This window comes from Haliotis rufescens, unplaced genomic scaffold (assembly GCF_023055435.1).
Source record: "Haliotis rufescens isolate VD_foot unplaced genomic scaffold, xgHalRufe1.0.p SCAF_2, whole genome shotgun sequence".
Classification (NCBI taxonomy): Eukaryota; Metazoa; Mollusca; class Gastropoda; order Lepetellida; family Haliotidae; genus Haliotis; species Haliotis rufescens.
The window spans coordinates 7,546,989-7,558,807 of NW_025963890.1; the positions used below are offsets into that span (position 1 = coordinate 7,546,989).

Below are 11,819 nucleotides of genomic sequence, written 5' to 3' on the forward strand. Positions count from 1 at the left end.
CTTTTAAATCTTCAACACACGCAAGAGTTTCACACTGCAAGATGTCTGCCGCCGGTCAATGGGAAGTTGTTGGCAAACCTAAGAAGGAAAAGGCACCTTCTAGGCCAATGACTAAAACACAAATTAAGCAGTTTGTTGAAAACATGCCAAGGATCGAAGATGACGGTAATAATTTTCTTTAGTTGTTCTAACTTGATTCATGAGCTTGACACATGTTGAAGTTCTGCATTTACATGATCTACGTCATCACTTTAGACTGTCATCTCCACAGGCAAACACGTTTTTCGAAACTTGAATTTTTTGAAAACTTACTTTGATTATTACCCATCAGTTTCTGTCACTATAGTACAGTACTGAAAAATATGCGCTCTACAAAGATCTCAATCGTTTTTTCAGTACCGGTGTTTTTATGAATTTGTGTTGTGCAATATGCCATGACCATTGACATGCAACAAAATGTTTAGAGTGATCGGCTGGTAATTACTAGTGTTAAAAATGAAACTGTTGATGATATCGATATTTTAAAAAATTAGAGCATTCTGTATCATTCATGTAACTAACCAGCTGATAATAAATAAAATATCAAAACTCTTGAAAATATATTGGCAAGAATGCAGTATACCGAACACCTTCCGCCATTTAGGTAAGGGATGTGCACAAGCTCATTCCTTAGTAATGCTTTCTAAGTTTTTCAGACGTCATTTTTGTCACCTAGTTAAAATAACATGGGGTGTGGGGGACCTGCCCCCCAATCAACAGCTTAAATGCTTTCGTAAATGAATGTAATGTTTAATTACCAAAGTAGATACAAACTACGAGATGTTCACTGAAATGTGTCTCGGATCATGTTGTTACACGCAATTATGAAACTTATATTTTCTAGTACTTTTTTGATGTAGATGTCCATTTTTCAACGTTTGTGCATCGCTTTGATATTCATTTTCAAGGTTTTATCATATTCAACCATACAAATGCAAGGGGGTAGGGGTGTGTGTCTTTTTTTCTGCCTATTTTTCATATACTGATGCTGTCACATGCGGCTTTATTAGTTGCATCAAACAAACATGGCAGATAGGTGTCCGGTTTAATACATGTGTACCCATGTATTTTTCTTTTATGAACACCCCAAAATTAAAAAGAGTCTATATAATTATTATTAAATTTATATTGATCATGACAATGAATGAAGTTGACTACTGGAAACAGATGTTTTTAATTACACTTGTTTTTAATAAGTAATTATTGCTTAATGGTAATTATGAACATGATTAGTTTTTTGTTTGATGTTTTTTTTACCGCATATCATGGATACACAGCCATGATTGCGTAGTCATGAAAATTATCTTGTGATTGTTGGTTCGGATGCCATATTACCTTTGATTAATGTATTGTATAATTTCAGATCCAGTAAAAGAGTCACATACAATGTTTGATGCATTCATTACTAAGGAGAAAAGACCTGATGAACGTGCAAACAATGTAAAGGCTAATGGTGTCTCCAACATGTCCAAGAAGGTCACACAGCCCAAGAAAAAGAAAGCAGACCCAGAAAAGAAGGAAAGCAAACCAAAGTCGCTTGAGGAGGCAGTTGCAAAGGTACAGAATTCTTTTGTTGAACATCCTGAAACAATATCCTAAATTGTTACATGTAAATTATGATACAATCATATATTTTTAGACAATAATAATTCAAAATAAGAACATCTTCCCTAGGCAAGGGAATCAAAATTCTGTAGCAATCAGCATCTGGTTCATAAACAACATGGAAAATGCCGTGCCAAATTTGTTTCATAATGCAGGATTTGTAGAACATTTATATGTTAACTCTGCGTCAGCAGATATTTTCCAAATGTTTTCCATGAGATCGTCCTGACTGGGAACCACCATATTTTTTTTAAGCAAATACAAGTGATGTGAGAGGTGGAATCTGATTGGTCAGTAGGGGTCCTACATAGGACAATCTATGTTCTTCTCTTAAGGCTTAAAAATATAAAAGAATTGGTTCTCAGGCCTGTTCTCCCACTTGTTTTGTTCAAACTAGTAGTTACCAAATAAAGAGTTGTGTACAATCAACCTGGGAAAGGGCCTCCCTTCATAAGTGTATTTTTTGATAAGTAAGATCCTGGAATATAGTATTTGACTACTGTTTGACTACCAGTGTGTGCATAATACATGTGTACAATGAGCTTTGATTTTATTTCACAACAAAGACATTATCGTGAGCACACAACACAGGAAGTAACAGTTCAACAAATTGTACTGAAGTAGTGCGCAAGTTAGTCCTGTTATAACACTATCTGGCTATAAAGGTGTTCATTGTGTATCTGGACTTATGTTTGTACTCCATTATATTACTTTTTACCAAGATCTCATTCAGTTTTGTTTACATTAATTTTGGCAAAATCGTGTATGAACTGATCGACAAAACAAATCAACTCACCATGAACTCTTCTTGTACGAACAATAGTTGTAAGAGATAAAAGGTTTTCGGTCTTCCTATCACTGTATTGAAATTACTACATTTATTATTTTGTCCATGACATTAAGTATTTATAAATATTTATTGTTAAAACTAAATCACCCTTATATCGGGGAGAAAATGTGTTCACAGCTAATGGCTAATTCAGGCTTATCTTACGAGACAAATACACATGTAATCTTAATCTCTGCGAAACATTGTCTGGCGTACAGTACACAAATACCACAGAATTTGTAAATCATTATGTCTAGTTATGTTTTATCATAAATTTCATGTTTTCATTGACCAAGTTTGCAAACCGCAAAATAAGTACACAAGTTCCTAGCGCTGGCATGACCATAAAACAAGATGTGCAGTAAAGCAAAGCGCATGTAAAGGGAAGTAACTGCACGCTATATTGGATAGCTTTGTTTTTAAGTATTATAGCATTTCACTGCCAGGGTCGTGTTTCTAGACACTGAATATTTAAGGAATTATTTGTTTTGAAAATGGAAATAAAAACGAGATTGGGACTTGGGATTAGTGGCTGTGTCTGAGACCATGACTCTTCTTTTTTTTTTTTATAAGGCATTACACATGCATTGTATTTTGTTAGCTGTTAGTTCATGGTACAGTGGGAACTCAGGAACACCATATTAGTGCCAAATGCCCCCAAAACTGAGAAGTGAGTCCCCAAGACCCGCAAATATACAGACCCAGGTAATCCCTGTATCAAGTTTAATAATATTAGTGTTCTTTGTCTAACAGACATCATGAGCAGTGTTGACATCAGCAACTTTTATGGCAATGACTGGCACTTAAATTTTTATATGGATCTATACCACCATGGTTCTTCACAATGAAACCTTCTTTTTTTTAGATTGATAAGGCTGATTTGCAACTGATTTTTAATCAGTCACATGAAAGCTTTCCAGAGAATCCTGACGTGTGGTTGAAAGATCTGGCATCATTCTTGAATCTCAAACTGGAAAGAGTCCCTGAGAATGATGCTGTTTTCAAGGATAAACCGAAAGGTACTGATCACTTATGTTATCTCCAATGAGTATGTTTTTTTGTAAGCTGAGGGAGCACAGGTGACCAATGGTCTAAGGCAGCACAATGATTGTCCTGTGCTGAGTTGTCTCCCTTATTTTCCCAGATCTGCTGGTCATTGGTTTCGAATTCCCGATGGGTCTGATGTGATCTTTGGTTACACCTCATGATCTATGGACTTCTGTTTCCTACCACATTAACCTGAGCTATAACTGATTACTGTTTGAAGCAGTGTTAATCCAAAATCACTTGTTTCAGAGAGCCATCTTTCCTACTGAGCTGTTGTTCTTAGTGGAATTCTGTTTTGAAACAGAATCTGAATACAAATTGTTTGTTAATTAAATTATCAAAACGTTAATGAATCATGTGAATAAGAATCTTTGCTAAGGTATTATGGATAAAACTTTGGGAATCATGATTTAAAGTCAGTGAGGTCCGTTAAACATAACATGCAATGTATTTTGTGGCATTGCAAGAATCAGATAACTGCCTAATTTTGTAACATGCCTCCAAAGTCAGTAGCCAATCAATGCAGAGTAGCATGTGACAAAGTTGAAAGGGCCTGTCAATCAAGGCAAGGTGCAAAAACCGAACTACAATGTGTGACAAATCATAACAAACTCTACTCAACATTGAGCAAGTTCTTCCACAGGCGTAGGCATATATACAAAGGGAAACAACTCCCAACCAGAGTATGAACTAATATCGGCTGCCTCATGAGTTATCAAAAATTTTATGGTCAAATTCTATTGCTTGCAGGCACCTTCCATGTTTCATCCTCCCAAGGCAAGGGAGATAACTGGACTTTTAAAGTCAGTTAACTCCCTTGCCTCGGGAAGATGTCCACGTGTTTCCTTCCCATATTATATCTAAAGGCATGTTGTTTCACACTTTTCTCAGGGTAGACTTGGATGGAAATGCTATATAAGGCTATTGAATTGATAGTTATATGGATAGTTATCACAATTAAGAACATTTATGACATGAAATCTGTGATGCACTCATTTTTTCCCCCCGAAGTGTCCAGTTGAATTGCACAGTTATACAAAATGAATGTCAGTGTTTGATTGTGAAGCAACTTATTCATTTTTAGACTTATCCTTTCTCAAACTACACACTTCTCGTTCTTTCAATCCTATGTGGAAAGGTGCTTGAACAGATATTTATCCAGTTCTAAAAACAAATCACTGGGACACATCCCAGTATCACCATGGTCACTCCCCAGACAAATGGATCCTGTGCATAGCGACCTACATGACCTGATCACATGACTATCTCTGCCACATCATTCGCTGATGGGGACTTCTCCGACAACGCCCAGTCCACATCGGCAAGAGTATTCAGCAAGCCAGCTTCCAGCTTTGATGATTATTTGTAGATTTTACGTGCGCTTTCCCACATTATGTTAATTTCACACACAACTTCCGGCTCTACAGGACACAGTCGGTACGTAAGTGTCCAAACAAGCTCTAGATTGTCTAGGTCAAGATCCAGGTATCGTCACATTTTCGTATGACCTCTGTCGCATTACTTTGATCAATCATCCGGCCAGGAGACCACCACATTTCCACCAGTTCATTTTCGAAGACTGCAACTACCTAAGGAATGTGCTCCCAATTGGAATTTTTCAGCCCCGTGGCTTTTTAGCTGTATAACCAAACCGATCACAAAGTTACTGCACTTTAAAAGTCCAGTCTCCACCCTTGTCGAACTAGGCTGGAATTCCTGGGCTCGGTCGTAGCGCCACATTTGGCTATTATGAGTTATGTACCTTCCATGCCACTCCTATGGACCAATCAGATTCCACCTCTCGTATCACTTGCATTTGCTTCAAACAAAATGGCAGCGCCCTGTCAATACGATCTGATCGATAATCAAGATCTACATTGTGATAAAACAAGACTTACTCGAAAATATCTGTTGACAACGAGTTGGCGGGGCACAAATCCTGCAATCTACCGAAATCGGCATGACAGTTTATGAACCGGATTTCGATTCCGTTGCGCGATTTTGATTGGACTAAGCATAGACTGTAACTCCATAATACCAGCCTAGTTTGGCAAGGGTGGAAACTGGACTCCCGGGAAGATGACGCTATATGCCCTCCCAACCATTCCCGCATCCTCCTCAGGCTTGTCAGCTCTAAGAAAGAGAATGATGTGGCAGAGAAAGTCATGTGATCGGGTCGTGGTAGTCGCTATGTACAGGAGTATGTCTTTCGAAGCTGGGAACTTTTGTTCAAGAGCCTTTCCACATAGGATCGAAAGAAGAAGTGCATAGTGTGAGATAGGATAAGTATTATAAATATACAAATTGATATAAAACTTACAAGATTTAAATACACACCATTTTGGCAAGTTTGCTCAGGGACTACTCTTAGCTGGTCTGGAGCAGTGGTATATATCAACTGTAGCTTACAATTATCTTAGCCTACAATCAATTTGCACAAATGGATGGCATTTGTAGCCAAGCATAAGATCGCGATCTTGTGTAAATGAATGCAAAAGAAATCAACCCATATAGCCAATCAGATTGCAGGAGTTACAATAAACACACAATATTTATTCATTACAAAATGGCATTTATTAATATTTTGTCGTACCTAGATTTCCCCTTGTGTAAGCTGAGCAAGAGTTGCCAGGAAGTGTTGATCTCCTCCATGAAGAAATGTTCAGAACAAACACTGGAACATCTCTTCTATCACTGTCTACAGACTATGATCAGTGAGGCTCAGAAAGGTGAGTTTAGAGTACTGCTCTTACTACTGCAGGCTAGATGTATGTGTATGTCAATGTACAAAAATGTAGTTGAGATGATATCAAGTTTTGTCAGATCATGTGACCCATGATCATGTACATCTTCTAACTGTTTGTCTGTTTATGAGCAACTCAAACAATTGCATGGAATTTTAATGTTATTTTCTGTCTTGGAAATAAGCTTTTTATTCTCAAGGTTAACTTTTGGCATGATGATAATAAAGTAGCTAATGTTATGACTAGTGTTATCATGGTAATCACACTGTTTCTTTCAGGACTGGCAACCTATGGCTACAGAATGTTCCTCCAGTCTCTGGCCTTTCACAAACCAGAGATCCCTCTCTCGAAGTTCCCACAGGTGCGTGTTGATGTGTGGTCTTTAAATTGCTTTGGTATCATTTGGAATTACAAAGGAATCTCTACAAAAACATTAAGGCAACTGTCAGTGTTTAGATTTACATGCTTCTCTGATACTGTCCTATAACCAACGTAACCATGATGCCTTCAGTACCTGGACCTGCTCAAGACCCACCACAACAGACCTGTTCGATGTCTGAGTATCCTGTGGGCTCTCGGTCAGGCAGGTGTCAAGAGACTCAGGTGTGGTCTCAGAGGTGGGTAATCCTTCTGTATGAATAAACTATTAAAGATCAGTATTGCATTTTCTAAGGGCTACATATCTTTTGCATATTAGGGTAGAGGAATAGTTTATCCATACACTCAGTATATTCAATATTTTTGTGCAGCTACTTTTACAATCTGTTTTTAATTTTGAGCTGAAAACACCAATTCCATTCATTAATGCACGCCCCCTAACTTGCTTGCATGGACACAGAAGTGTCCCAGGGTTTATACATCAATATGTAATCTAAAAGCACAAGAAGTGTGTCACACTGCACAGATGCCCTTTCCATACTGATTTGTGCATGTGTTAGGTCACCTTTGGTAACATGGTGTAAGGAGACAGATTCTTCATAGATGTTTACTTCCAAGCTCATGACATAGTTAACTGTTATACGTCATATTCTATTGGTTTGTTTCCCAATGAGTCCAATCAAATTCAGTTCAATGTAGAAAACAGCAAACATGTTGAAAAACCACTGAAGTCAACTTTGTCGGCATTCAGTGTCAGATTATGTATTGATTTAACATGCTAAGTTACAAAGGTTATACTTTGAAACAGACTTAAAAATGCTTATGTTTACCACTCTACCAGGTTGTTTCTTTTTATGATATTGATATATATATTTTTTTTCCGTTTGTCTTTGGGGAAAAGTATTACAATGATTTATGTTGGAAAATAATGTCAAATTCTGGATGCTTTCAAAATCCTGTATTTATTCATGGTCTGAAAAATTATTTGTGCACATATTGAAGATTGAAAAATAGGCAACATACAATCCATAATTTCTGTTTTCTGGTTTTGTCATGTAAGATGCCATGTGATTGTAGTGTGGTTGGATCTGATGATGCCAGCTCTGGGTTACCGCTCCATTGCTCCTTACTGTGTGGAATACCTGGAGAATTTGTTCAGGTGAGAGATTTACTGTTCAAGTGTACGAGACACATAATTGATTTAATATCATCAGTATACAACACATGCAACTTGAAATTGATCTTGAAGTTGTAAGGAGTCAAGGACACCTTTGTTGTTTGCATTTGCCCATTTACTGTTACTTTAGTAATTTAGTTAATTTCCTTGTTACCAGCTGGCATAAAGAAGTGCGTCCAGCATTTGGGTCCATGTCCCTGCGAGACTACTTCCAGGTCCTTGATATATTGTTCAACCCTGGCACCAACATTCAGGGAGACCTGAGGAAGAGGCTGCAGGCACAGTATCCTAAAGTGAAGGTGAGATGCGTTAAATGTTAAAAGTTACTTAAAACGCCTACTTATATCCCAGGGTGCCGTTGTACAAAGCAATCTTAGCCCTAAGGTGATCGTAACTCCCATACCTTTACATAGACTTACGACAGTCATAGCGCTAAGGTTGTTTTGTTCAAAGGCACCCTAGTACATAATTTTGGCATACTATTAACTGTTACTGAGCTCAAGACCACTGATTATATAACAAGAAACAACTGAGTTTGCCCCCATGATAACAGGATTATGTGTGAGAAGATTTTGGCCAACCTTGTGAAACATGATACAGGCTACAGTAGTTCTACAAAAATCTCCAGTACACCAGCACCTCAACATATTTGAAGGGCAACTTTATCACTGATCACTCATATAATATTTTTTATAATCATATTTCGTTCTATTATTGCCGCTTCTTTTGCCAATTTGTAAAATAGTCCTCACATTGAATTATTATTAACATTATTACATTAACTGTAAGTAGCATACCCTGACCTGGCTACAAAGTTGTGTTACTGTTGCAGGCCATAGCATTCGGAGAAAACCCAGCCAAGTCTTTGAGGAACTTCTTCCCATCATTTCTCTCAAGGGCATCCCCGTCATGTGTCCCACAGCTGAAACATGAGGTGAGAGTATAGGCATCACCATGACCTCATCATCACTTTATACATATACTACTCAAAAGAAGTTAAGAATCACCCGATTCTTTCATAATGGTAAAGTTAATCTGTCATGACATGAGAGATTAACTATAGTAATATGAAAGAATCAGGTGATCCTTAACTTCTTTTGAGTAGTATATTTCACCTCGGACATATTGAGGAGACCATGAAATTTATTGATTCATAACATTTTGTGATTCCGCGGCACAACAGGTGCTTGTTGTAAGAACTGGCTTGCTGAGTATGAGTTCTAGTGATTTAAGAATTAGTTTCAGTTGGATCTTTTTGCCAATTTCAGTAATTAAATTGGACTTAGTTTTTATTGTTTTAATTCACTGACCAAACCTGTTTAAATAGCTTGCTGAAAAAATGGTGAAACCATTTTTGAGGAATTTGGGAATTTGATTATAATTTTGGTTTCAAATTTGACCCTAAAGTTAAGAGAGAAACAATTTGTAAACAATGTCCAGGAAAAAAACTACTGTCATTCAAATATTGTTTTCATTTGCTAGCTGTTGTCCAACTTGATGACATGTCTGCTGACGGACAAGCAGACATTTTCAACGTGGTGTCAGATGTACACAAAACATCTGCCTCAGTCAGGGTAGGTTGCTCGACTCAAGGAGTGTGTGTACCTTAGGTTGGATGCATATGATTCATATGGTCCTTTTGTGTAATCCAGGAATACTCAGCATATACATTGTCACAAGTTGAACCAAACGTTTATATCAGGTAGTGATCCTTGTGTCAGGAAAACTATTGTATATTAATGTGTATTTTGTGAATCAATACATAATTAAATGTCATGAAATATCAAGTTAAGTTACTAAGCATGAAATAAATATAAACCAGCATGCCCAGTTATCCTGACTATGACATTTCCCCCTGCCCTTCTAGGGTCCTGCTGGAACACATCAACAGCAACTGGGGCACACTATGCAAGAAAGTGGACAAGAAAATGCTGAGGGAGACACTGAGATCATTCGCTGTGACAAATGATGAGATCGCATCACAGAACCGCAACGTCCCAGAGGGCCATGAACACTGTGCTGTAGTCTGCAGGGTCAGTTCTCATAAATTACTTTAAAGCAGTGCTTAAGAAACCTGTATACATGTATTTTGAAATAATTTAGCTAAACAGATATTGGACATGTTGGAATGTGGATAAGTTTAGTGTTTTTCTGTTTGCAGGAGTTGCTTCTGAAGTTAAGTCAGAGCCCGTTTCCCTGGTTCACTCTGATCTTCTCCATCGTCCTTGTCATTGGAGGCATTGTGGGTTATGACATGTACACAAGCCCCAGCATTGAACGTAAGTCTAATCAAAATGGATGTTTTATTTACACGAGGTTGTTATCATCATGGCCGTTCGCCCCAATTATGTTTCTAGGTTCGTCAGCACCATACCCGTGCTTGTGGGTTTCACCGAAGTGATAAACGTCTGAGACCTGCATCACTTCGGGCTTTCCTCCCACATTTAGCTGACACGCCGCGATATAACTGGAATACTGTTTAACCCAACTCTCTCACTGTTATCATCGTGGGATCGGTGGGGTAGCCTGGTGCTTGAAGCGTTTGCTCGCCACCCAGAAGACCAGGCTTCGATTCCCCACATGGGTACAATGTGTGAAGCCCACGTGTGTATCCCCTGCCGTGATATGGCTGGAATATTGCTAAAAGCGGCGTAGAACTATACTCACTTTCACACAGTTATCATGTTTGTTAGTCTAGTTTGCAGGGCAGTGAATCAGTAATGATACCTCTCCAAAATAGTTACCATGTAGTTGATCATATAGAAATCAGGTGATCAAGATCTATGTATTTCTTCAGGCTCTCGGACGGTGACGTTCCTGAACAAGTACGGTATCCTGGCTGTCCTGGAACAGGCCTGGAAGAAGATTCAGATGTTCTTCTCTAAAGTGATTGGGTAAATACACTATCTTCATTTCACAATCACAAACCACATCGTGTTGTGTTTCACTGCAATATACATGTTATTGCAGGAGATTTTGGTTGTTTGTTGTGTTAACGCCACACTTTGCCAAATTCAGACTGTCTTCATTAATCGAGTCTTGACCAGGTGATCCAGTAGATAGACAACATGAGGATCGATCCACGTATTTGGAGATGCATCATCCTAGTCAGCGAGTCTAAACCTGATCCCGTCAGCCGTCTCTTACAACAGGCATGGGTTCCTGAAGAATGGGGATTGCATGGAATGAACAGTTAGACTAAATATTAAAGAACATTTTCATGATCCCAGGGGGCATGTGTGGCCCATTTGTCTAAGGTGCCACAATTTGCTGACCAGAGTTGCATCCCTTGGGCACACCAGAAAACTACGTTGGTGGGTTCGAATCCCGGTTCACCACATTAATATTTGTCTGCACGTGTCCCGTGCTCGTGGGTTTCACCAAAGTGGTTAACGTCTGAGACCTGCTCCACTACTGGCTTTCCTCCCACATTAAGCTGACTCGCCATGATATGACGAATACTGTTCAAAGTGGAGTTAAACCTAAATCACTCACTCACTCATTTCTTCTACAAATATTCACTGGTGGTTATATTTGCAGCTGGCTGAGGGAGAACGTTCCACTGATGTATGCCAGTGTATGCGGGAAAGTGAGTCCGTACTTGACCCAAGCATGGAGAAAGTCATCGGAGTTTGTTCTGTGGAGCATCGACTCCAGCAGACCCTACAGGCAATATGTGGTGGCCAAAACAGTTCAAGCAGTTGAATGGGTAGGTGTACAGAAAACATATGCTTGAAGATGGAGTGTGATTGTACAACCTTATTGACTGTAGTACCAGTATGTATTACTTCCATAACTTTTTATGATTGTGGGTTTGAATCTTGGTTTGCCCCGAATATGTTTCTAGGTTTGTCAGCACCATACCAGTGCTTGTGGGTTTCACCACGGTAAACATCTAAGACCTGCATCACTTCAGGCTTACCTCCCACATCAAGCTTACAAGCCGTGATATAACTGGAATAATGTTCAAAGCAGCGTTAAACCCAACTCACTCACTCAC

General features: G+C 38.7%; 1 protein-coding gene across 1 annotated transcript in view; it reads left to right on the forward strand.

Moving 5' to 3' along the window:
* Positions 1–11,819, forward strand: part of LOC124111096 (transmembrane protein 214-B-like) — a 15,808-nt gene continuing 3,989 nt past the window's right edge. The window contains exons 1-14 of the mRNA XM_046470676.2: positions 1–165; positions 1,403–1,596; positions 3,339–3,492; positions 6,118–6,249; positions 6,543–6,625; positions 6,776–6,881; positions 7,720–7,801; positions 7,977–8,118; positions 8,652–8,753; positions 9,302–9,393; positions 9,687–9,852; positions 9,981–10,098; positions 10,617–10,713; positions 11,360–11,528. Coding sequence (XP_046326632.2) covers positions 42–165; positions 1,403–1,596; positions 3,339–3,492; positions 6,118–6,249; positions 6,543–6,625; positions 6,776–6,881; positions 7,720–7,801; positions 7,977–8,118; positions 8,652–8,753; positions 9,302–9,393; positions 9,687–9,852; positions 9,981–10,098; positions 10,617–10,713; positions 11,360–11,528 — 1,761 coding nt within the window. The 5' untranslated portion in view covers positions 1–41. The remainder of the gene's footprint in view (positions 166–1,402; positions 1,597–3,338; positions 3,493–6,117; positions 6,250–6,542; positions 6,626–6,775; positions 6,882–7,719; positions 7,802–7,976; positions 8,119–8,651; positions 8,754–9,301; positions 9,394–9,686; positions 9,853–9,980; positions 10,099–10,616; positions 10,714–11,359; positions 11,529–11,819) is intronic.